Genomic DNA, 23,956 nt, shown 5'->3' on the forward strand with positions numbered 1-23,956 from the left:
GAGTTAACCCGCTTGTCCCCGGAGCCACAAAACGCACGCGGTCCGCTAGCCCACTTGGCCCGCTTCGCGTGTGTGTCTGCCACGTTCAAGCTCCCGCGCACGCGTGCCTAAGCTCCCAACCGGCACACCTACCTCTGGTTCATTCCTACTGGTCTCCCAACCGCGTGATCGGCATCAAAAACCCTTCTGCTGCTCTGAAGGCGGAACGTAAGACGCTTCTCTTCGGCAGAGGCGTCACTGTGCCAGCAGGCTGGGCCTTTCATTGTCAGGGCCGAAGTATATGCAAACACATTCTCAGACAGGTCTGTTCTAAAACAGACTGACCCTCCACCAAACACCTCTAATAGAGCGGAATCGGAGTCTTGAAATATGGATTTTGTGCTTTGATGTGAGGCCAACAGCTGAGGAGAAAGCTTTGCACGTGGCCTCCCGGGCTTTCGGGAGGAGCTGTCCCTCCAGGAGGGAACACCAGCCTGACCACGCAGCCTGGAAGGCCCGGAGTCGGGAGGGGAGGTCATAATTGAAAACACATGAGGGGAAGAATTTCCACAAGGTCCCGGAGCGGCTCAGAGGACAGCCTTGGGGGGGGGGGGGGGGGGAGCGGAAAGTGGGAGATCCATGTATGTTTGTGCAGCTCCAGTGCATAAATATTTTGTTTCGTGTCTCACTCCAAAAGGCCCAAGTGCAAGAAAACATCCCCGTGCCGGAGACGCCCAGTGAGGACACCACAGGCCCGCGTGCGTAGGTAAAAAGATGTATTTCAAAGTGGGAAACAGTTGTACGTTACAAAAGTCACGGTGAACCTTCCACGAAAATAAATAATCAAATAAAAAAAATCAAACCAATCGAAGAAATAAAATCAAATAGTCAAACGTGGGACGTTGTTTCCCCGGGGCTGTCGGGCTACGTGGGGCCCGGCTCAGCAGACAGAGGGCTTCTTCGCCATTTGTTTTCTTTTCCTTTCTTCTAATAAGGAGACCACGTTCTAGAGAAACAAAAACAGATGAAGGTAATCCAAGGGTCCGGGGCTCTTTTATGTTAAAAGTACCACAAAATTAGCCTTGAAAATCACCAAGAGCATCCCAACCTGTCTGTCAAAAACTCTGGCCATTTCTAGGACACCTTTGCCGAACTGAAAGCGAAAACAACAAAGATTATACGTATGCATGTGTGTGTGTGTATACGTATATACGTGTACATATATACGTATATATATATATGTGCACGTATATACATATATATACGCATATAGGTATATATGCGTATATATATGTATATATTTCTCCTCCAGGGAAAGACTTTAGATAAAGAAGGAGTTATTTACCTCATTTTTTACACTTGCGTCTGCCCCTTTGTCAAGAAGTAACTGGACTAACTCCTCGTGATTATTCAACACGGCCACCTGAGAAACAAAAGTCAGCGGGGTGTGAGAGAGGCCGCCCTCCCTGCGGAGGACGCGGCCGGCGGTCAGGGTGGACCCCGTGCAGGCGGGCCCGGAAAATCGGCCGGCCGCTTTCTCCGGAAGGCAGAGCCAGCCAGGGCCACCGCGGCTTTGCGGCGAAGCTGAGCGCCAGGGACACGGAAACAGAGTCTGCCTTTCTCCCCACGAAGATGACACGGGAGAGAAACGCCAGGCGGGACCAGCACAGAAAGCAGCACGTCCTTTGCTTTAACAGATCTGTTGGGACCCTGCAAAGGCCCAGGGGGCTGGGGCTGGTAATCCTTAAGGAAAGAGTTGTAGGAAGACAACAAAACTACTGTAGTGACCTTGTCATGCCTTCGCTACAGGCCGGTGGGGAATACATACAGGCAGCCAAGGCCCAGGGCTCGCGCACGGCCGAATTCACCAGAATTGGCTAATTACAGAAGCGGCTGTCCTCCCAATGGCGCACACAAAGCCGGGCTGTTTTCTGAAGGGTGGCATACCATTAGAGGGGTCTTTCCGTCTTTATCCTTCATGTTCACTTCCGCTCCCGCTTCGATCAGCAGAGAGGCTACCCTCTGGTTTCCTGAGACCGCAGACACCCTCATGAGCGGGGTCCATCCCGAGCCCGTGTCCGCAGCGTCTACCTTTATGCCAGAGGAAGAGCTGCCCTGAGTCCAGTCTCTTTTCCCTAAAAGTATTCATCAGAAACTTACAAAGGAATGGTGACTGACCCAACCCCCCCGCCCCGAGTTGGAGAGCTGGTGAGGACTGAGACACGGGGAGGAGCGAGGGGACCGTGCCCACAGACCGCACACTCACATGCAGCGAGGTGCTGTGTTCAGGCACCTGTACAGGGTGCGGGGAGGCCCCGGGACCTCCCACTGGTATCTTCATCTACGTTTCGTTCAAATGGTTGAAAGACGGAATAGAAAAAATGAAGCGCCCCTGGGGCGCCTGGGTGGCTCAGTCGGTGAAGCGTCAGACTTTTTGGCTCAGGTCATGATCTCACCGTGAGTTCGAGTCCCACACGGACCTCTGTGCGGACAGCTCCGAGCCTGGAGCCTGCTTCGGATTCTGTGTCTCCTTCTCTCTCTGCCCCTCCCCCCCCCCCCCCCCCCCCCCCCCCAAAATAAACATTAAAAAAAAAAAATGTGTGTGCGTGTGCACAGACACACACAAACACCCCTAACTGTGTTACGGAAGGATTACACAAAGATGTTAGTAAAACACTAGAATGGAATAACATAACCAGAAACTGCCAGTAAATCCTGGGAACGCTGCAGGTTATTTGTATGGATGAGATTATCCTCTGCAACATCATTAGGATTTGCACCTCTTTGTCATGCAAATAACAAATAACCTTGGAGCAACAGACTCCATTATGTTTAAATAATAAAATAATCGCCTTGTTTTACATCGTGCTTTATGCGGTCTTCCGGTGAACGTTGACCCACGTTTTCTCGTTTGGTTCTGAGGGTTAACTAGGGGTAGGTGCTTTTATTGATGCTTTACAAATGATGAAACCAAATCTCCGAGAAGTCAAACGCCTTTCCCGAGGTCACATGGCTCATTAAATGCGGAGATGGTTCCCCACACAAGTCAGCCGCTGTTGGTATAAAATCATCATATTCCAGAAGGGTGGCCCCAATGCCCTGCTTGGCTCCCAGATCCCTCCTATAGCCAAGTCACCCAAACAATGGGTGACCCCTCTGGCAAAAACACGGAGGCACTCATGTTGACATCATCTACCCGCCCCCCCGCCAGCCACGTAGAGATCTTCAGTGGACACATTTATGTAACTCCAGCACTAAGGAAAGAAAATTTACCCCCAATAAGTGTGCTCGTATCTGAAGCCCAGAAAGTCTATGTTTCCAAAACTACAGTATTTAAAGGATCATGGCGGAGACACGCCCTTCTTTCAGCAAAGGTCAACCTCCATTTTTAACTACAGACTTTTACTGGGACCAAAGCATGAGCAGAGTTCATCATAAACCAAACTAGGAGACTGAGGTTCTCACTACCACACAAGGCGGGTGGGGCCCGGCCCTGCCACCGAGGCCCACAGGCTAATCCTTCTGACCTCTTGTGCAGCTTTCTAAAACAAAGATAACAAGAAACGTAATAAAAAGGAATTACCTTAACGACTGAAGTTTTTCCTTCAAGGGGCCCCTTCCTCAGGCCGCTGAAGGCATCAGCAGGGGCCAGTGAGACCCCACAATTAGGCCTGGGCTTCCCTCAAACACACTTCAGGGACAAGCTAGAACAAATCCGCCCACATCTTCCAAGAGACATGACTTTTCCCAGTTTGGGTTTATTTTCCAGGTCAACGGTTTCAGTTCTCAGTGCTCTCCGCCATCCGGCAATCTCAGTGAGGACAGCATTTTGTTTGCCACGATTCCTTACTTCCAGGCCTTGAAATTTTTATCTAACTTCTTTCCAGTCTTGCGCTAAAGTTCTCAAAGTTATCAGCAATCACCATGATTGAGCTAATCCTTCTTCTTGACCTTCAAACAGCTACAGAAGTCCAAACAATGCCATTTGCTAAACCAAATTTGTACTTTCTGATAACATGAAAATACCAGAAGGATACCCACCCGCCTGCTTCAAGGTAAAGGCCCTAGGAGCTGAAATGCTCTGTTTGTGACATGATCCCTTTGCTCTCTGGAAGGGTTTTGTGATGAAGAATCTTTAAAGCAACCCAAGAATAAAGAGAGTCTAATTCCAAGGGCAACAAAGAGCCCTATGGCTGTGAGGGTTCTTGACATCCTGTGTCTACGGCACCTGAGAGAGTCTCCGGTACGTGGCAGGTGCTCAGTCAAGTTTTGCTGACAGACCGAGTGAACAGATAATGACCGAATGAACAAAGGAACAACCAAAATGGAAGCATGGTCAGGTCCAGCTCTGGATTCATCAGTTGTTTTGTTTTGTTTTTTCCTACACAAGACAAACCTCCATGACAATCTGAAGCTTCACTATCCTATCAATTCTACGGTGATCTCTTTTCCCAAGGCTTCCGGAACCTTCTCACTGAGAAGTCGGAGAACTTTCTGCAGCATTTCTAAGTTGAACTAATCAAGGGCATCCACCTAAGACTCTGCTTCTCCTCAACCCTGTGGAACAGAGTTTCAAGGTCTTAAGGACACAGGTGTAGTTGACAAGGAAGATCCCGTACCTCACAGCCATCTTTTATCATCCACTCGATCACGTTGCAGTGGCCTCCATCCGCGGCCCAGTGCAGAGCCGTACAGCCTCCTAGGTCTCTGGTCTCCCAAGAAGCACCGTGTCTCCGGAGATATTTCACCACATCCAGGTGTCCCGCATAGCACGCAAGCATCAGACTGCAACATATAGAAGAAGCAGCATTAGCTGTAAGTGCAGTTGCCAAACTCAGGTCCACATCTCACCCTCCACGGCTTAAACCAAGAAATCCTAACGTGAGTAGAAGAGCCCCAAAGGTTATTCATGTGAAATGTTGAAAAAGCCTTCAGACGTTGCACTAAATAAGTTGGACACAAAAGGCATATTTTATGATTCCATTTACATGAAATGCCCAGAACAGGCAAACCCACAGGGATAGAACCAGAACATTAGCTGTTTCCAGGGGCAGGGGGAGAAGAAGTGGGGAGGGACTGCCAAGGAGTAGAGGGCTTCTTTCTGGGCTGATTGACAATATTCTGGAATTATACAGTGGCAGGGGTTGCACAACTTTGTTAATACATTCTTTAAGTGCCAAATTTTAAAGGAGTGTGTGAATTATATTGCAATTACAAAAAAATAAAGTATCACTGTAACCGAGTAAGACATTGGATGTAAAAATATCCATGAGTCCATGAAGATATTCAAAAAAAATAGAGGGGAGAAAATAACTCCTTTGACATTATTGAAGATGGCTATTTGGCCAATTCCATACTCTAAATATTGGTATTTAAAGAAAATAATTAAACATTTAGTCTGCCTTTGTAGAATGAAATGTAGACTATCCTCAGTTGATGAGGGAAAGCCCTTTTTCATAGAAGCCTGCCAGCTAATCAACATGGAAGGAATTACAGAATTAGGAAGTCACATTTTTGCAACTCCAAATTAAATAATTGATTTGGGCAAGGACCATCAGTGGATGGCAAAATTATTGGGTAAAAGGTTAAGGGAGCACAGGACACTCACGCCATGCCGAATGATCAGCCCGTCGATAATTTGCTGATTTCAGTGGGAAACCACATTTTTACAAAGAAGAGGTTTAGTCATTACACTTGAACCAAATGAGCAAACCTAGAATCACCAACTGTGGGCCAACATGCCTTCCTGATGGACAGTCACAACACTAGCTCTGAAAGTTAACCTGCACCTCATCAAGCCTTTAAACCTAATTTTAACTTCATTGGCAATAAAGGGACAAATGAACAAGGTGAACGCTGCCTCCACAAGTAGGAGACAACTAGGCAACTCAAGAACAGAGAGCCTTCTATAGGATAACTGGTCTGGTCTCCTCAAAATGTCGTTGCTAGGAGAAAAATAAAATATTTAAACCAAAAAAAAAACATGGACGGAGGACCAATCTGGAATAAAAGAGATTAAGCAGATAGGACAACCAGATGTCATGTATGAGCCTTAGTTGGATCATGGTCTTGCCCCATAGCCCCCTCCCCAATAAAGCCATGGTGGCCTTTCGGAGGGCAAGTGAGGAGACCTGAATAAGTGACGGGAGCATCAGCGATGTCGAGGAATTCGTGTGAAGTGTCTTAGGTTATGCAGGTTGACGGCCTGGTTTTTAGGCAACTGAAACATTGAGGGGTAGAGGGTTATGGTGCCTACCAGCCTTGAAATAGTTAAAAGCTACTAAAAATGTAGACAGAGAAGCAAATACGGCTAAGATTCAACAACTGCCAAACCTAGGTGGTGAGTATATAGAAATTCATTCGTACTGTTCTTGCAACTTCGCTAAATGTTTGGACTTTTCAAAATAAAGAGTTGAGTGGGGGTGAGGGGGAGGAAGGTCTTCCCAAGAGGGCAATTCTACAAAGTCTCTGAGTGATAAAGACAATGTCCAGCTCTGAGACCCAAGCCTAGGCTGGGCTGGAACCAGACGTCCACACTTCTGTATCCTGATGCAGGCCTTCACTTCTTGGAGACTCCCGGAAGAGAGCCAGCGGGCCCTTGACCTGCCCAAGGCGCGCGGTGCTTGCTGAGTACGTAGACTGCCAATGCTTCGTGCAGCTGTTTCCGGCTCCCTTTAGATGCATCGCTTTCCACGGAGAGTACATCAACTTACACTTCGGTCAACTGCATCCGAGTAACACGAGCCCATTTTATTCACCTACACCAGCACTACTAACATTTTTTTAACGTTTTATTTTTTGAGAGACAGAGAGAGAGAGAGCACACACGTGCACATAAGCGGCGGAGGGGCAGTGAGAGGGGGGACAGAGGATCCAAAGCAGGCTCTGCACTGACAGGCTGACGGCAGTGAGCCCCATGTGGGGCGCGAACCCACGGACCACGAGATCATGACCTGAGCTGAGGCCTGACCTCAACCGACTGAGCCACCCAGGCGCCCCTACTGTCATTTTTTAATTAACAATATGACAATACGCTTGTAATTTTTATTACTAGCAGTTCTGCATGTTAGCTTTTTAATTTTTTCTGCTATGAATTGTCGTTTTGTGTAAACTGCTCTTTTCTACTGTGTATCTTTGGGGGGGGGGTTGTATGTGGATCTTCTCTGGTTTAAAGATGCCAGTCATTTCTCTATAATGTATTTGCAAATCTTTCCCCCGGACTATCCTCAACTTTGTAATTAAGCTTTTTTTAAATGTGTTAGGTGCTTTTAATCTTCTCCTTAGGGACTTATATCTATGATTTTGCCTTTCCCATTGCAAGATCAGATGGATATATATACTGTGTTTTCTATGGTTCTGTTTTTTACATTTAATTCTTTTTTAATTATTTTTTTAATGTCTATTCATTTTTGAGAGAGAGAGAGAAAGAGACAGAGACAGAGTGCAAGCAGGGGAGGGGCAGAGAGAAGGAGACACAGAATCCAAAGCAGGTTCCAGGCTCTGAGCTGTCAGCACAGAGCCCGATGCGGGGCTCGAATCCACGAAATGTGAGATCATGACCTGAGCCAAAGTCGGACGCTTAACCAACTGAGCCACCCAGGTGCCCTTTACATTTAATTCTTAATTCATCTGGAATTTATTTGGGTGCATGGCTATATAAGGCCAGAATTTAATTTTTCTTCAAATAGCTTTTTCTAACATGTTCCTCATTAGGCTGTGTTGCCCGCCCCCATCATCATAATCTTCTTACATCCATGGGGACCTATTTCTATTTCACACTATAGATCTTTGTTTCCAATTATTTATGCCAGTATCATACTACATTAATTACTATAACTTTATAAGGCATTTTAATAACTGTCCAAAGTCTTTCCACACTTCTCTCCAACAAAGCTAATAGCTGTTGTCGTCCCTTCGTTCTTCCAGGTGAATCAAAAACCATTTTGATGGGCTCCCAAGAATAATTCCTTGTGAGGCTATACTGGGTCAATATATTATTAATCTGGGAAAAACTGAAAATTTTACAGGATTCAGTCCTGCCATTCTAGCTTATGGAATATGTCCCTGTTTTTTTAAACTTTTAGATCTCTCAGTACTTTTTATAGGCTTTGAATACAAATTTCTCACTTTCCTTAGATACTTTTATTCCATTTTGCTTCCCTCATTATATTTATTAACTGGTTATTGCTGTTATTTAAGACGATTTCTTCCTTTATCTTGTAGCTGGCCCCTTTACCGAACCTCCTTATCAAGTCCAAGTGTTTGAAAGCTGATTCTCTTGGGGACTGCAAGGAAGGTGCAGGACTCTTACTCCATTTCATATCTCGCCAGACTGATCGGTGTTCCAGAATACCGATCACGAAATAACATACAACGTGTAGTTACCAGATGCCAAAGCACCGTTCTATGCATTTCATATATTGACTTGTTAAGGGCTCACAATTCTCGAAGTACTTCTGTTACCCTTATCTTGTAGACGGGGAAATTGAGGTCAGAGAGGTTAAGTTAAGTAACCTGCTCAACGTCCTACGCCCCGAACATAGAGGAATCTGGATTTGACATCAAGCTCTCTGGCTCTCACCCACTCTCGTGGGCTTCACTACTAATTTTTAAAAGGAATCTGTCAACACTGAGAAGGATACCAGCTGACCGTCTTCCACGATACACAACTTGGTGTGATGGAATCAAAGGACTCACTTCATCAGCAGAGGCAGGTCCTCTCATGTACCAGACACTAAGGACTAAAAGCATCCTGCACTTAAAAAAATTTTTTTTAACGTTTATTTATTTTCGAGACAGAGAGAGACAGAGCATGAACAGGGGAGGGGCAGAGAGAGAGGGAGACACAGAATCGGAAGCAGGCTCCAGGCTCTGAGCCATCAGCCCAGAGCCCGACGCGGGGCTCGAACTTACAGACCGCGAGATCGTGACCTGAGCTGAAGTCGGACGCTTAACCGACTGCGCCACCCAGGCGCCCCAGCATCCTGCACTTTAAAGACGAAGAGACTTTAACTACTAAAGGGGCCGAGCTGCACCAAATTTTTGTTTTGTGTCTACACATACACAGGTTTTCACCTTTGGTCTACTAACAGGAAGCATTATATTAAGAAATTTCCTAATCTAGACCTTCTTACCCTCCTGCATGATCCTCTGAGTTGGGATGGAAGAGACATCAATACCTGTGTACATATCAACACGTGAGCAGCTTTCTTTGTATCAGACTTCAGCAGTCAGGTTATCCTCTGTAACTTTCCAACTTCCTCTCTGCTCTGGAAAAGTTCAAAGTCATCGGTACCTAAAATCTGAGCAAGCTTATGGGTAGAACCGTCAAGCCACAGAACCTGTGCTGGAGGTAATCCTTTAATAATTTTCTCATGTCTTCCATGGATATTGGTTGTTGCAGATTTTCTGCGCCTTGGGTTGGTTTTGGTCTTGTAAATTTTCTCAGAAAAGGTATCATCGAAAAGATAATTTGAATGAAATTTTCAACTCTACTACCATAGACACAAGTGCACCATTTTCTTTTTACATGGAGATTTCCTCTATCGCCACTATTATGGGCCCTTCCAAAATTCTATTTATTCTTCTTAAATTTCCAAAAGATCTTCTAACTATGGCTATGTACCATTTCAAAATTCTAATTTTTCTCAGATTTGTAATAAATTGGTCCATTTTCTTGTGTAGCTTTTTTTATGCAGCAGCTTGCGTTTTTTTGCTCTTACGTTATTCAACGATCTATTTTCTTTTTTTTTTAACTTTATTTTTTAGAGAGAAAGCACAAGCAGGGGAGGGGCAGAGAGACAGAGACAGAGAGAGAGACAGAGAGAGAGAGAGAGAGAGAGAGAGAGAGAGAATCTTAAGCAGGCTCCACACTCAACGCAGAGCCCGATGCAGGGCTCAACCTCATGACCCTGGGATCACGACCTGAGCCGAAAACAAGAATCAGACAGACGCTCAAGTGACTGAGCCACCCAGGTGCCCCAAACAATCCTTCAGTTTTCTAATCAACTCCTTTTCTTTCCTCTTTCCTACCTCTCAAGGTCCATATTTTAAGTTGGTATTATTCTTTTTCAAGCTTCTTGAGTTGAAGGCTTAATTCCAAATTAACCCAAGGGTTACTCAGAAAACTTTTTAAATTTTTAAGGGATTTTTTTAAGCATTCCTTAAAATCCATTACTGTGTGTGTTCATAGCCTGTAGTGGGTTAGGCTTTCTGAGCTTAGGAATTGCTATTTTTCCCTTGTGGCCCACCAAAGGTGACCAGTGTTTTGTAGCCACCCTTAGACACTAGTCTGTAGGGCACACACCTTTGAGCTGCACTCTGATGTGACTCTAAGCTCCTTGAGCAAAGCCCTTGCGTTTTCCACGCCGTTCTACCCAACAACTACTGGTTGCTTAGAATTAGTTAATTAAACCTAATCGCCAGAACAGTGATGATTTTTAAGTCCTTGTAGAACATTCTTTTATCTCTCTAAATATAGGTTGCCAAGTTGCACGATCTTTTCGAAAACTTCTCCCACACTGCACCCCGAGCTTTTGCCGCACAAAGTTCTCGGGTCGTATCTTTGACTGAGGGTACATGCATTATAATTTGTGGCCCATAAACACCCTACTGAACGAAGGAATGAGTATACCAATGAACAAGCCAGCCTTTGTCATCGACATCTTTCAGTTGGGATACAGTCCTGTCGAAAGAAGCTGCATCAAATATTTGGGTTGGATCAAAAACCTGCTGGGCACAAGCCTAGTCACACAAGTCGGGGGACATTTCAGGGCACGTTAGCCACCTACCTGTCCTTGCCACTCCCGTTCTTCAGATTCACATCCGTGCCATTAGAAACGAGGATTTTCACAAGCCTAAAGGAGACAAATTTGAATGTCACTAGATCCATAGCTTTGATGGGTAGGAACCCAGGAAGATGCACTAACCATAAACAGCACTACATTTAAGACCCATCTCCGTACTTTCTTCTCTATCTTCAGAGGCCAGCTGGCTTCAAAGGCAGGAGGTTTTTAAACCAGAAAACTACCCCTTCAACACCAAAAAAAAGGGGGAGGGGGAGTCTATCCCTCACATGAATTATTCATTGGAAACAAAGTATATCACATGAAACACATTGTACTATCAAACTAATCCACTGTCACTTTAATGACCCTTTTAAATAGATTTTCGAACGGCAGCATTTGATAAAATATAGGTCTTTTTTTCCAAAATGGGCACTTAAGTAGTTCAATATAAACATGATTGAAAAATAGGCTATTCGTATTTATGCTTCTGCGTGGCATAGAGATAATGGAGTGTGTCAGTGAAAATTATATCTTAGCAACCTATCAGGAAAGTTGGTTTTCCAGAATCAATATCCCTTCCACTCTATTTTTTTCTAACGAAATTCAAATTCCAATAACCAGTTTTCCTGGGACATATAAAATATATTAGAAAATACAATTAAGTGACTACCTCTCTTCCTCACCATAGGATTTATACATTTTTACATGGCCTCCTGCTTGTTGTAGAACTTCGTGATTAAAACGGCTGAGGGGCGCCTGGGTGACTCAGTTGGTTGAGCATCTGACTTCGGCTCAGGTCATGATCTCACGGTTCGTGAGTTTGAGCCCCGCATCAGACTCTCTGCTGTCAGCGCAGAGACTGCTTCGGATCCTCTGTCCCCACCTCTCTTCTCTCTCTCTCCCCCCCTCCGTCTCTCTCTCTCTCTCTCTCTCTCTCTCTCTCTCTCGCTGCCCCTCCCCCACTCGCTCACACACATGCTCCCTCTCTCAAAAATAAACAAAAAGAAAAAACACATAAAGGCATAAAAAAAAACACATTAAAAAAAGAAAATAAATAAATAAAAAGTTAAAAAAGGAAAAAAACACAGCTTAGTTTTTGTTCCGCCCTTACATGGCACAGTTTTGGAAAGGGAGAAGAAGTGGGGTTCCTGCATGCTCTGTTCCCTCCCCGCCCATATTCTGACCGGAGCCTTTGGGGAAAGACAAATGTTCAACCACTCAGAGATACGAGAGGAAGAGCCCCACCTGGTATATCCTTTCTGGGCAGCGACCATCAGGGCGGTAAAGCCAAACTTATTGGGAACATCCACCTTAATGTTTCTTGGGAAAAACACGGAGACAAGAGATTAACGTGCTTGGCCTGGCTCCCTGGAGAGTCACCGCTGATGTCTCGCGCAGGGCACAGGTGGCTACAATGATTCATTTTCCCAAAAATTCCAATTTCTTCTGGGCCATTAAGTTTCTGTGGTCTTCAACTGCCCTGCCTAATATTTTAAAAGGATTCAAAGGCACAAGGAGAGAAAAGTGTTGTGATTTCACTTAGACTAAGCAATCCCTTCAACTCAGAACCACGATGCCACCAGATGGAACACTCTATGAGGAGTACCTCCCCCGCCTGTAGCAGGGGACACGGTCTTCGGTTCAGACACTGGTCCACCACGAGCCTACACTGGGGGAGACATGCATCTCCCATCTCACCTAACGGACAAGAAACGCTGCCACTGGAGGAGGAAAGCAGAGCTCTTAAACTCTACCAGTTTAGAAGCCTTGGCTTTTTGTGGGATACCTCTCTTCTCCAACTTAAGAGCCCCACTCGCAAATGACCTGTCTTCTCACACACTCCAAACTATTGATACTCAAAAAGAATCTAAGTTACACTGTCCCCTTTGCATTAGGAGGCAGCCTCAACGTCCCATCGGTAGCCACTGTATTGGCTACCTTTCTTTGAGCGTTTTACCAACCTTTTGAACAAGAAACAGCTGATGTCATGATTCCTTAATTTCATCAGGAATGAGATAAATATGGGCACCTTGGGGGTGAAAGGTGCCTAAACGCTATGGCAGAGAAGCCAGAGTCAGAAATTATTTCTGGGAAAGAACACAGGACACCCAGACTTCTCATTTTCATCTTCAATTTTCATTAGATAATTATAAAATATAGGATTTACACGGGGCAATGAAGGTCATCTTTATTAACTATGCTGAACTCACACTAGTCACCGGAGATCAATTTTGGAGCAATGTCGAAGGCATGGAAAATCTGGGGGAAGTAAGTGTGATTTTACGCACTTGCTGGGCATTAAAAATTAAAAAAAAAAAAATTTAAGGCAGATTTCTCTCACCCTCCTTGAAGTATTCGAACCAGCAAATCTTCATCATTCACACTGACAGCTCGGTGAAAGTGCTCATTACTTATGGGTTCTCCTGAACAAAGAAGATGGAAAGCAGTCATCCAAAATCAGAGAGAGAAGATTCATCCTGGCTACCTCCCCCCTGCCCCCCACCCAGTGGACTGGAGTGGATGCTCACACGTTCACCTCCAAGAAGGCACTTGGCTATTCCGTTAAGTAGATCTTCGGTTTCCTATTGAACTTCTTTTACTGAAAAAGACCTTGTTTCCACAGATTAAGAGCATTTAGATGGTCCTAAGGACCTGGGATAGTCTCGAGTTATAAGAGTATTACTTTGTGAGTGTGGTTTTGATATGTGAAAATAATCCTTTCAGATTTCCTAAGACTTAATACACGCCTCTTATGAGCCAGGAAAAGCCCCACTATCGTCACAATATGGTTTTGTTTGCCAAAGAGTCACTAAACTGCTTGAAGAGACAATAAAAATAAATTGCTTCAATATAGGGGCGCCTGGGTGGCTGCGTCGGTTAAGCGTTCGACTCTTGGGTTTAGCTGAGGTCATGATCTCACGATTCGGGAGTTCAAGCCTCACGTCGGACTCTATGCTAACAGGGCGGAGCCTGCTTGGGATTCTCTCTCCCTCTCTCTCTGTCCCTCCCATGTTGGTTGTCTCTCTCTCTCTCTCTCTCAAAAATAAATTTTAAAAAATAAAACCTTTAAAAAAAATCTGCTTTAAATTGCTTTGATACTTGAAATCCTAAATTTCAGTTCTTCCCAAGAATGTAACAGTCAGGTTGGCCCAGTCTCTCCCGAGCTTCCGGGGGCAGGAAGGGCTCATTCACAGAGGGGGACCGCCGTGAGAAAGCCCGATTGTGGGGGAGAGCCTGCCAAGTGGAGAAGAGCGAGGAAGAGGGTTCTGCAAAATACTCAAGGCACAACGGGAAGTGGGGCAGAAGGGAGGGCGTCCCTCTGTGCTGGAGAACAGGAACTCCTCAGAGAGGAGAAAAGGCCTGAAGTTCAGAAATGAGCAGAGTGGGAGGAAAAAGGACCAGGTGAAGGAAGCCCATCTTTCAAGGCATTTGTTCCACGACTTGACTTGTTTCACATGGACGTCCTAATTGTGTGAACACTTACGCTTAAATGAGACACAAGGGAGGCACTCAGAACAGCACCTGGCACCCGGTTAATATCCAACACGGGTCTGTGGTCGAGCTGGTGGCATTAGGGCGTGGCGGCTGCCCTTATGTGGCACAGCCCCACCATGCTCTTCTGCCCACGCCCAGCCCCCTACACGCACTTAGCACCTGACCCAGATGGGTACCGAGTTGATAATCCCCAGTTCCGGCAGCTCAAAGGTCTCATTCATTCATTCATTCATTCATTCAACAAACGTTCATTAAGTAACTCACACGTCCGGTCTTGACACTGACCAGAGAGAACGAGACAAGCACGTTCCCCTCCCTTTAGTATCCTAAACCCTAAAACACCCACCCCCTACACTGCACCCCAGACTGCTTCCTGGGGCCCACCCACCACCTCACCGCCCTCTCTGCAGAGGCCCCCTGCGCGTCGCTGCCCGGTGGGAAGTAAAACTCCCTGCTCCTGCTCCTTATGGTAGAAAAACTCTGCGGGATGTCAGCTCCTGGGCACTGGAGCCACTTTCCTACCGAGGATTTTCCTTGGAGGATTTTTGCTGGGAAACCGGGGACGGAAGAATGTAGGGATCGCTATCAGAGTGACCTTTTAACTGATACCCTTTCTTCTGGTAAAAATAAAGTTAAGCCAAGTTAAAACCGTTTTGAAATAACAATTTTGTCTGCTAGAGCTTGCCAATCTCCTAAAGATTTTTTTTTAGCCACATTGTACTTCCTTTTCATCATTCCGCACATATTTTTAGACCAAAAGCTTCAAATAAAAGTATCATGATAAACCGTCAAGGGACAGGACCCATCGCTGTCCCCAGGCCTTCCCAGGAAGATCATGGGTAGCCTGGGGGTTCCACCTGGGGGCTAGGGAAGGGAGCAGGGTTTTGTACACCCTCCCCACGCCCCCAGAGGGCATTCGGCAAAGTCTGGAGACGTTTTTTTGTTGTCACATCTGTTGGCTAGAGGCCAGGAATGCCGACAAACATCCTACAGCACACAGGACGAGAATGATCCAGGCCCCAAATGTCAACAGTGCCAATGTTGAGAAACTCTGGGCTAGAGTAATATGGACTTCAAGTGATCTATTAGATGACCCATCCATACTTGAGTAGACAAACCCATGGAAGGTTTCCCTTTCTTCTTCAGATAGGAGGAGAAAAGCAGGAGGGCAACTGTGCGTCTGCTACCCCACCAAATAGCCCCCCTCCTGTGACTCTCAAACTTCAATCCCCACTAAAAATACAAAAACAAGCAATTTGCATAGACTCATCCAGAAGGACACAGGAAGCTCATCCTATTCCTACTGACTTTTAGAATATGGCATCCTAACTCAAATCCTACTGAGTGAGCTCTACCTAGGGCTCGACACAAGGCTTCCTAGACTCTTCTTCAGAACACACAATGGAGAGCCAGGAAGGCTGAGCGAGTCGTCCAAGGTCCAGCAGGTAGGAGTGGGCAACATCGGACCTCAAAACGAGTCTTTTCACAAGGCCACGCTCCTTCCTCGGGTGGGAGGTAGCTGACCAAGCCATCGCATGCTTCCAATCGTATTAAACCTTGAATATAAGCAGACTTCTTAAATAAACAACTATGATCCCCCTCACAAAGTGTTCAAGGAAAGGGAATGCCAGAGACTAAAACGCTCCAGAAAAGTGCTAACTTCTTGAGATTTTAAAGAAAGCTCTAAAAGCACTCGCGGTATCCCAGCATATTGGACCGCCTCCAATCGGCATCATCTGTCTGACATGACCTGTACAGCTGTCCCAGTAGGGGGCACCCCCTGGCGCGTCCTACCCACAAAGCCCCGCAGCGTGCAAATATCGGGAAATGGAAGAAGCTCATTTTGGCCTTAGTAGCTTGAGTGCTGCGTGCAGCCAAGACTGGAGTATTTTGAGAGTAGGACATAATTTAAATGAACGTATCGCCTAGTCCGGCTTCTGCAAGAGGTAACCAGTGCCCTCGTAACTTGATCTGAAAACAAAAGGACGTCTCACGGAAGAGAAGGAACGCAGCATAATTGTTCATCATTCCTTGCTGAGTCTCATTCAGCAAAAGGAAGCAAGAACCATCATTCGGGGCATAAAAAACTATCATCCGCAGCGTTAACTCATTAACCCGTCTCAGAAAACTGCCAGGAAGGCAAAGAGGTTCTGAGGGCTCGCACCAGACGTGAATCAACCAAGGAATGGAACAGTCCTGGTTTATGCGAACTTGACAGAGAAACAGAAATGAAAAGGCTCATGTTCGCAGTGCAGAGCATTTCTATCTCCCCCCATAAACGGGAGTCCCCCCCCCCCCCCAAAAAAAAAGGAAATTCCAGGTGAGCCAAATGTTCCACTCCTCCTACCCTTGAATCCTTTAAGACATTGTGGGCCTGGCCCAAGGGACTGCCATCAGTCAAGTGCAAGTGACTATAAAGAAGGCAGGCTTTGCCTCCGTGGGCTTGTTTAGCTAATGTTTACCCCGAGTGTTGCAATGACAAACACACAGACACAGAATGGATACTGCCCTTGGGGAGGATGTCCGGGAATGCTCACCTACGCTAGATGGAACTCATCAGGCAGGACCACATGAGGGGCCACCCAGGAGGAGAAGGCAGAAAGCCATCACCCTGTTCTGAAAAAGGGTCATTCGGCCACACATATGCCAGCAGATATCACAACGGGGGAACACCTTTCTTGGTGGAATTTAAGTCTCTATTAGAAGCAGTGAATAAATGATGAGCTCATTGGAGGAGATATTTGCCAATTAGCAAGCAGCAGCTGTTTTTCTCTTTTTAAGGGCCCAACTGATTAAAATTGCATGCCTCATTTAAGCAAGAGTCTCGTGTACTTTACCTGGAATTCAAAAAAAAAAAAAAAAAAAAAAAAGCCGAGCATCCTTTATTCAAACAAAGTACATGCTTTTGCGACTCATTAAAACACTTTCAAACTAAATGCAAATGATCAGCCCACGGAAGCATTTTTACTGGTTTTGTAGAATATTCGCATTTGTAATTCTTTGTTTAGCATGATCTGCCCTCCTTGAGGGAGTCTGCTGCGGGTGTTATAAATATAATAATAGTACAGCAGCCAGCAGGAAGGCGGTACCTGACCCCCGTCACCCAGGAGAGCCCCCGAGGCCGCGTCTGGGCTGCAGCACCGCGCTGTGACCTGACAGAGAAATGCTCCGCCAGCCCCAGTACCCCGGTCATCACCAGGAACCACATCTCCGTCACGCCTGGTCCCCGCAGCCGGTCTTGTCTAATGAGCCATGGAAGCCATGGACCGCAGTGACAGATGCCCTAGACTACTGGACCCGCTCTCCGTGGCCGCCTCTCGGGAGCCAGCTTGGCAAGAAGGCGGCACCATCCCCGTCAGCTGAAAGGGACTAAGGTTTCTGCCCTTCCTAAAGAGCTCCCAATGGTACCCAAACACCCTGTCAATTCCGGCCACAAGGCCCAGAAGCCCCTGCCCTGACGCGGTATGACGAAAGACGCCAGTGCCACCCGAGGTTCACCGTGGCGGGTCCTGCGTCCTGTTCACCCTCACCTTGCCGGCTCACGTGGACTCGCCCCAGCCAGGGGGGAGACACGCCCATCTCCCGAGAGACGCCAGTGTGAACTGAGACAATTAGTGTTTCTCCTCATCCTAATCCTGCCCCTGGGCCTTTCCACCCACCCATTTGTTGTGGACTTCTACATGCTGGATGGGTAGACAGGACTTCTAAGATTCCAGATGGTACTTTTAATATGCTAGATGGGGGGCGCCTGGGTGGCTCAGTCGGTTAAGCGTCCAACTTCAGCTCAGGTCATGATCTCGCGGTCCGTGAGTTCGAGCCCCGCGTCGGGCTCTGGGCTGACGGCTCGGAGCCTGGGGCCTGTTTCAGATTCTGTGTCTCCCTCTCTCTCTGCCCCTCCCCTGCTCACGCTCCGTCTTTCTCTGTCTCAAAAATAAATAAAAACATTTTTAAAAAATTCACTATGCGAGATGGGCCTCTACATGCTAGATGACCGTCCCATCCCAGCCTCCTTTCAGAAGCACACAAGTTGGTGGGAGACAAAGAGGATGAAAAATACATAAAATAAGGTGCAGAGTGTTATCAGAAGCGGTGAGACGAAGCTGTGTGCTGAGGGAGGAGCATGGCAGACGGTGGGGAGCACGAGGAACCACCCAGGCTCTACCTGTGGAGCGGGCTCAGGAGGCAGGAGGGGAAGGGGTGCCGGGAACGGGGGGCTCCAAGGTGGGAACGCTCCAGAGAGAAGGGGCGAAGGCAGTGGGGTGTGGGGGTGGCCTGTGGGCGGCTGGGGAGAGAGGACGGCGGGGAGCGTGCTGGCCCAGCATCCCCTACAGAGACTCTATTCAAACAGCAGGTTCCTTGGCTAACCTTCCTCCCGTCCCTGCTCCTCCCTTCCCCGTGCCTGCCCTCAACACAGCAGAGGCCACGCTCTGCCTCCTTTCTTTCCCCTAAAAGCTCCAGGAGCAACCTGACCCCCATATGAAGAAAATGCTTCCGTGGCCACCACGTTAAGGACGAGCCCTCTTTCCGGACCTGTGTCTCTGTAACTGACCATTTCCCTTCCAAAGTCTCCTCTGAAATTCTGGGCCTTCGCAGTGAGCGGAGCACCTTGGGGGAAGTACAGGACTCACGGCTGTCGCTGAATTCTCAGTTTGCCAAGCTAAGACCCAACTCCCCCAGTGCCTTGTTTGCAAATGAAGATCTTAGAGGCTCACAACCTGAATCATATATATATATGATATGATATATATATATAATATATACGTACGTGTGTGTGCATGTACACACAAACATGCCAAATGCAATATTCACTAAAACTTTAAAGTAACTTTTACGAGGGGCACCTGGGTGGGTCAGTTAAGCATGTGACTCTTGATTTCAGTTCAGGTCATGATCCCACCAGCCTATGAGTTCAAGCCCCACATCAGGCTCTCTGCTGACAGCATGGAGCCTGCTTGGGGTTCATTCTCTCTCTCTCTCTCTCTCTCTCTCTCTCTCTCTCTCTCTCTCTCTCTCTCTCTCTCTGCCCCTCCCTGCTCATGCTCTCTCTCTCAAAGTGAATACATTTAGATTACTTTTACTCCCAAGAGGAAGATTTTCTTTGTGCAACTCAAAAAAGATGTGTGTTTTCAGCGAGCAGGCCACGAAGAACATTCCTGACCATTTTCATCTTTACCACACACACACATCTTTAAAACGTTTTAAAGTGGCAATCACAGAGGGGCGCCTGGATGGCTCAGTCGGTTAAGCCTCCGACCCTTGACTTCGGCTCAGGTCACGATCTCGTGGTTTGTGAGTTGGGGCCCCGTGGGGGGCTCTGCGCTAACAGAGCAGAGCCCGCTTGGGATTCTTTCCCTCCCTCTCACTCTTCCCCTCCCCCACTCGCTCTCTCTCAAAATAAATTTAAAAAATCATTCATTCACTCATTCATTCATAATAAAAAAAAAATCACCGATCACAGAAAATATTCACGCCCTCAAACGTGACCTGGGGAAAGGACGCGCTGGTCAGAGGCGGCACAGCCCGCCCCACCTGTGGAAGCCACGCTCTTCAGTCTTCCTCACTCACGGCATCGCCGGAAATCAGATGTGTGTGTCAAGACGTAGAACTGAAATTGTCCAAAATGGACAAACCGCTTTGGAGACCTCCTCCGCTGAAGACACCCAAACAGGCAGCCTGTTTCTCAGCCCACACCCCTGCGGCCCTCAGCCCACACCCCTGCGGCCCATTTCCCAAGACAGGGGACCCCACCCTTTGGTACTGAATGTGCACTCACAGGGCGGTGCCGGCCCCAGCACGGTTCTCCCCGTTTGTTAAAGCACAAGCAGACTTCCCTCAACGCAACGGCCAGGCCCGGCCCATAAACAGTGTCGTCCCGGTGTTCAGAAGTGGACCCGTGTCTGTTTTCAGGAAGGCCGGGCAACAGGCAGGATCTTTCTACCTCCGCACCGCTTATCGTCTTCGCTGACTTTTAGGTAAATGAGTTCCGCGTGCGTGTACTCACTGGTCGTAGATACCGAGACCACCGGGCTGTACTCATATTCTCCAGAGGGGCTGGTGACCTTCAGCCGAAATCTGTACAGCGTGCGTGGTTCCAGACCCTCCACAACATGCTTTGTCGCATATCCCCTAGAGGAGAGGAGACACGCGTCATGATGATACCAGGTGATCGAATCGGCACGCTCTGAGAGTCCCTAAAAGACCAAGCGGAAGTGCTTTGTGAACGCGGGCTGCGTCTACCACGACCCCATCTTGGTTGTGGTCGGTCTCCGAGGCTAGACCGCGAGGGCCCTGAGGGCAAAGGACAGGTCACGCATCCATCCTTCCCCACCCTGCCCAAATCGTAGAATCGGGAGCAAACACATGATTTTTTTGCTTTAAGCACAACTACTAAGTTTGGGGGCGGTTCGTTACACAGCAAGGGGTAACTGATACACATCAACAAAGAAGAAACGATAAGGAAGACAGTGAAGAAATGATACTAACAGCATTAAGAAAAAAACATTGGAGGGGAAGACCCGGGTGGCTCAGTCGGTGAAGCATCCGACTTCGGCTCAGGTCGTGATCTCGCGGTCCGTGAGCTCGAGCCCCGTGTCGGGCTCTGTGCTCACAGCTCAGAGCCCGGGGCCTGCTCCGGATTCTGTGTCTCCCTCTCTCTCTGCCCCTCCCCTGCTCACGCTCCGTGTTTCTCTCAAAAATAAATAAACGTCAAAAAAAATTGTTTAATAAAAAAACCTGAATTAAGAATCCAAGAAAACAGAAGGGTTGAAAGTCGGTATAAATATATTTGCCATCAAAGTGAAAGCTCTAAAACCAAGGTAAATATTCAGAAAAACCGCATGGTCCAAAGGTCATCGTCGTCACCACCTAAAATGTATCAGGCTGGCACACGGTCTCAAGAGTCAAGTGGATTTTGTCATTAGGTGAGCGTAAAGCCATATCTATAGGTACGCGAATCAGAAAATGAACCCTGGCTTTGTGGCACATGAAAAGACCTTTAGGAGCTCAAATTGAATATAACACCCCAGCTTCGGTGGAATTCGATGTCAAGGGTCAAAGACTCAACGTAGTTGAGCCAAAATGAAGCCAAAAGTGCCCCCCGATAAAACCCAATGTTGCCAAATATCGTAAGGTCGCCCTGAAGCGAGCAGCTCCTTCGTAACCCCTGGAAAGAGAAATTACACAACTGTTCTGAAAGCAGGAGTTACTGAGCACATTAATGGAAGGCTGGAGGCTCTCGCTTCCATCGAGAGGACCCCAAGGAGAGCACCTGACACACACAGGGGCCCAGGGACACCGCTGCCGGTGGCCGTGCTCCACAAGGACCGCAGCCCAGCCGCGGGGGGGGCTAGCAGAGGCCGCGCAGCAAGCCTGTGGGAGAAGCACAACTTCCCACGGCCCAGGCGCGGCACCTAAACAGACAAAACAATCTAGAGGAAAGCACAACGCACACCCGTATTTTCGTTATCAGTCAATAAGCAAATATTTGACACAGCAGCTCAGCAAACATGGAACGTGAGGAACAAGATCCCAGGGGCGTCTGGGCGGCTCAGTCGGTTAAGCATCTGACTTTTGATTTCGGCTCAGGTCATGATCTCACGGTTTGTGGGTTCAAGCCCTGTGCTGGGCTCTGCACTGAGCTGGAGCCCGCTTGGGATTCCTCTCCCTCTCTTTCTCTGCCCCTCCCCTACTCGTGTTGTCTCTGTCTAGAAAGAAAAGAAAAGAGAAAGGAAAATAAAACAGAAAAGAAAAAAGGAGGAAGGAAGGAAGAGAGGAAGGAAGGAAGGGAGGGAGGGAGGGAGGGAGGGAGGGAGAGGGGAGGGAGGAAAAGAAAAAAAGGAAAGAAAAAAGAAAAGAAACCAAATACTGGAACACCTAAGGGCTCAGTTGCCAGACTTGCTGTTTCTCTATGTTCCCCCCCACCCACCCCAGCTCCAATCCAGCCTCCTGTTGGCGACTCTGAAATTCATTTCTGTAGCCCTGACCCTCCCGCAGCCCAATCTCCCCAGCTGCTCCGATGTCTCCACCTCCAGCCCATGTCCCAACTGAGCTCTGCTCCTTCCCGTCTTCCCATCTTTGTTATTTGAGTTGCCCGGGCCCAACGCCTCGGTGCCACCAGCAGAAGACTGGATCACCGTTCCCCAGTATTCGGTGCCCTCCCGAGGGTTCCGTAACCCTGTCCTGCTGAACCCAGACATAGCTATAGGATCTGCTTCGAGCAATGAAGAAGCAAGAGTGAAACGTGTCATTCTGGATGGAAGCTTCCAGAAACAGCGTGCCCTGGCCTCTGCCCGCCGCCACAGTGACTGTCAACAGCCAGGCAGAGGCGGCTCCGTCAGCCCAGGCGGACGTGGGAGGAGGACAACGTGGAAGGGAGCCACGGCCGACACAGTGGGGATTTCGTGCGGGGAAATAAACTGTCGTCCAAAGCACAGAGGTTCTGAGGTTTCACGCCGCACAGCTCTCCTGTCCCGGAGGCTCAGACACAGCTTCAGCCCCCTTGAGGCCGCTCCTTCCTTCCCGTGTCGTATCTGAGCCACCAGCAAAGACTTCCAGTCTGTCTTTAGAACCATCCTGAGTTCAACCACTTCTCACGCTCTGTTCCATCATCCCCCCACCTCACTTAGGGCAAGAGCACTTCCCTGAAGCCTGTTCCCGCCTCAGCAACCAGTGTGATCGTCGGAAAGCATCTGCCCGGCCGCCCCTCCTCAGAATTAATGGTCTCCACTGGCTTTCCCTGTCTCTCGGGGTAAAAGCCACAGCTCTGTCCGGCCCACGGACCCCGGTGACTACCTGCCATCGTCTCGCTGACCTCATGCTACGTGGCTCTCCTCACTCACTCCGCTCCTCGGTGTTCCTGGAACGTATGTAACAGGCACAGGCCCATCTCATTTGCTGTTTCCCTTTGCCTGGAATGTTTTTTCAGATCCTCGCAAGGCTCCGGACATCCCTCCCTTCTTACCCAGATGTTACCTTCTCAGGGAAGCCTTCTTTACCTCTGCTCCAAACCCCCAACTTCCCCTATGCTTTTTCTCCTTGCACTTATCACCATCTGACCTACCCTCTATTTTCACTTCTGTCTCTTATTTATTGTTTTTCTGAGCATGAGGGAGGAAAGGGTGTCTCTCTGTTCAGTGCGCATCCCCAGCATCCAGAACGACGTCTGGCCCACAGTAGATACTCATTAATACACGCTGACTGACTGAATGAAATGCATGATAACCATGAGTGAATGATTCATGAACAAAATGCACAGTTGCCATAGGAATTTAGAGGGGTAGACAATAGGCTAGTAAAGAGTTGTTCAGTCCAGGTTGAGTCTGACTGCGAGGAAGAAAGGGGGGGGGCAGGGAGATTGGTCCGATCAGGGAAAACGGCTGACCACGCATGCAGGAGAAGTCAAGGCCTATTCAAAGGACAGTAAACAGATCTCACTGGAAGATTCGTGCTCAGAAACGAGAGACAACCAGAAAGGCAGGTTCGGGCCAGCTGCGAAAGGCATCGTCTGAAGAGCTGGACCTTCATCCTTCCAGAAATGGAGACTCCACGGAAGGGAATTTGAAAAAAGGAAGATTAACAAAGCTAACCTAGCAAGACAGAAGGGAAGGATAAAAGGCCAGAAGAAAGGGCAAGAGGCCAATGCCGTCAGCAAATGTGCTAGATGGTCGTAGGACCTGGAGACGAATGGTCCAGGAGAT

General features: G+C 47.9%; 1 protein-coding gene across 2 annotated transcripts in view; it reads right to left on the reverse strand.

Annotated features, from left to right (window-relative positions):
- Nucleotides 1-738: 738 nt before the first annotated feature.
- FANK1 (fibronectin type III and ankyrin repeat domains 1) overlaps nucleotides 739-23,956 on the reverse strand; it is a 105,318-nt gene continuing 82,100 nt past the window's right edge. For both annotated transcript variants that reach the window (XM_030334770.1, XM_030334771.1), the window contains 9 exons: nucleotides 20,263-20,387; nucleotides 13,108-13,189; nucleotides 12,012-12,086; nucleotides 10,770-10,835; nucleotides 4,599-4,764; nucleotides 1,927-2,070; nucleotides 1,325-1,402; nucleotides 1,088-1,132; nucleotides 739-985 (listed from right to left, as the gene is read on the reverse strand). In XM_030334770.1, the coding sequence (XP_030190630.1) occupies nucleotides 920-985; nucleotides 1,088-1,132; nucleotides 1,325-1,402; nucleotides 1,927-2,070; nucleotides 4,599-4,764; nucleotides 10,770-10,835; nucleotides 12,012-12,086; nucleotides 13,108-13,189; nucleotides 20,263-20,387 (847 nt within the window). In that variant the 3' untranslated portion in view covers nucleotides 739-919. The remainder of the gene's footprint in view (nucleotides 986-1,087; nucleotides 1,133-1,324; nucleotides 1,403-1,926; nucleotides 2,071-4,598; nucleotides 4,765-10,769; nucleotides 10,836-12,011; nucleotides 12,087-13,107; nucleotides 13,190-20,262; nucleotides 20,388-23,956) is intronic.

Source organism: Lynx canadensis, chromosome D2 (genome assembly GCF_007474595.2).
Source record: "Lynx canadensis isolate LIC74 chromosome D2, mLynCan4.pri.v2, whole genome shotgun sequence".
In the NCBI taxonomy this organism is placed as follows: Eukaryota; Metazoa; Chordata; class Mammalia; order Carnivora; family Felidae; genus Lynx; species Lynx canadensis.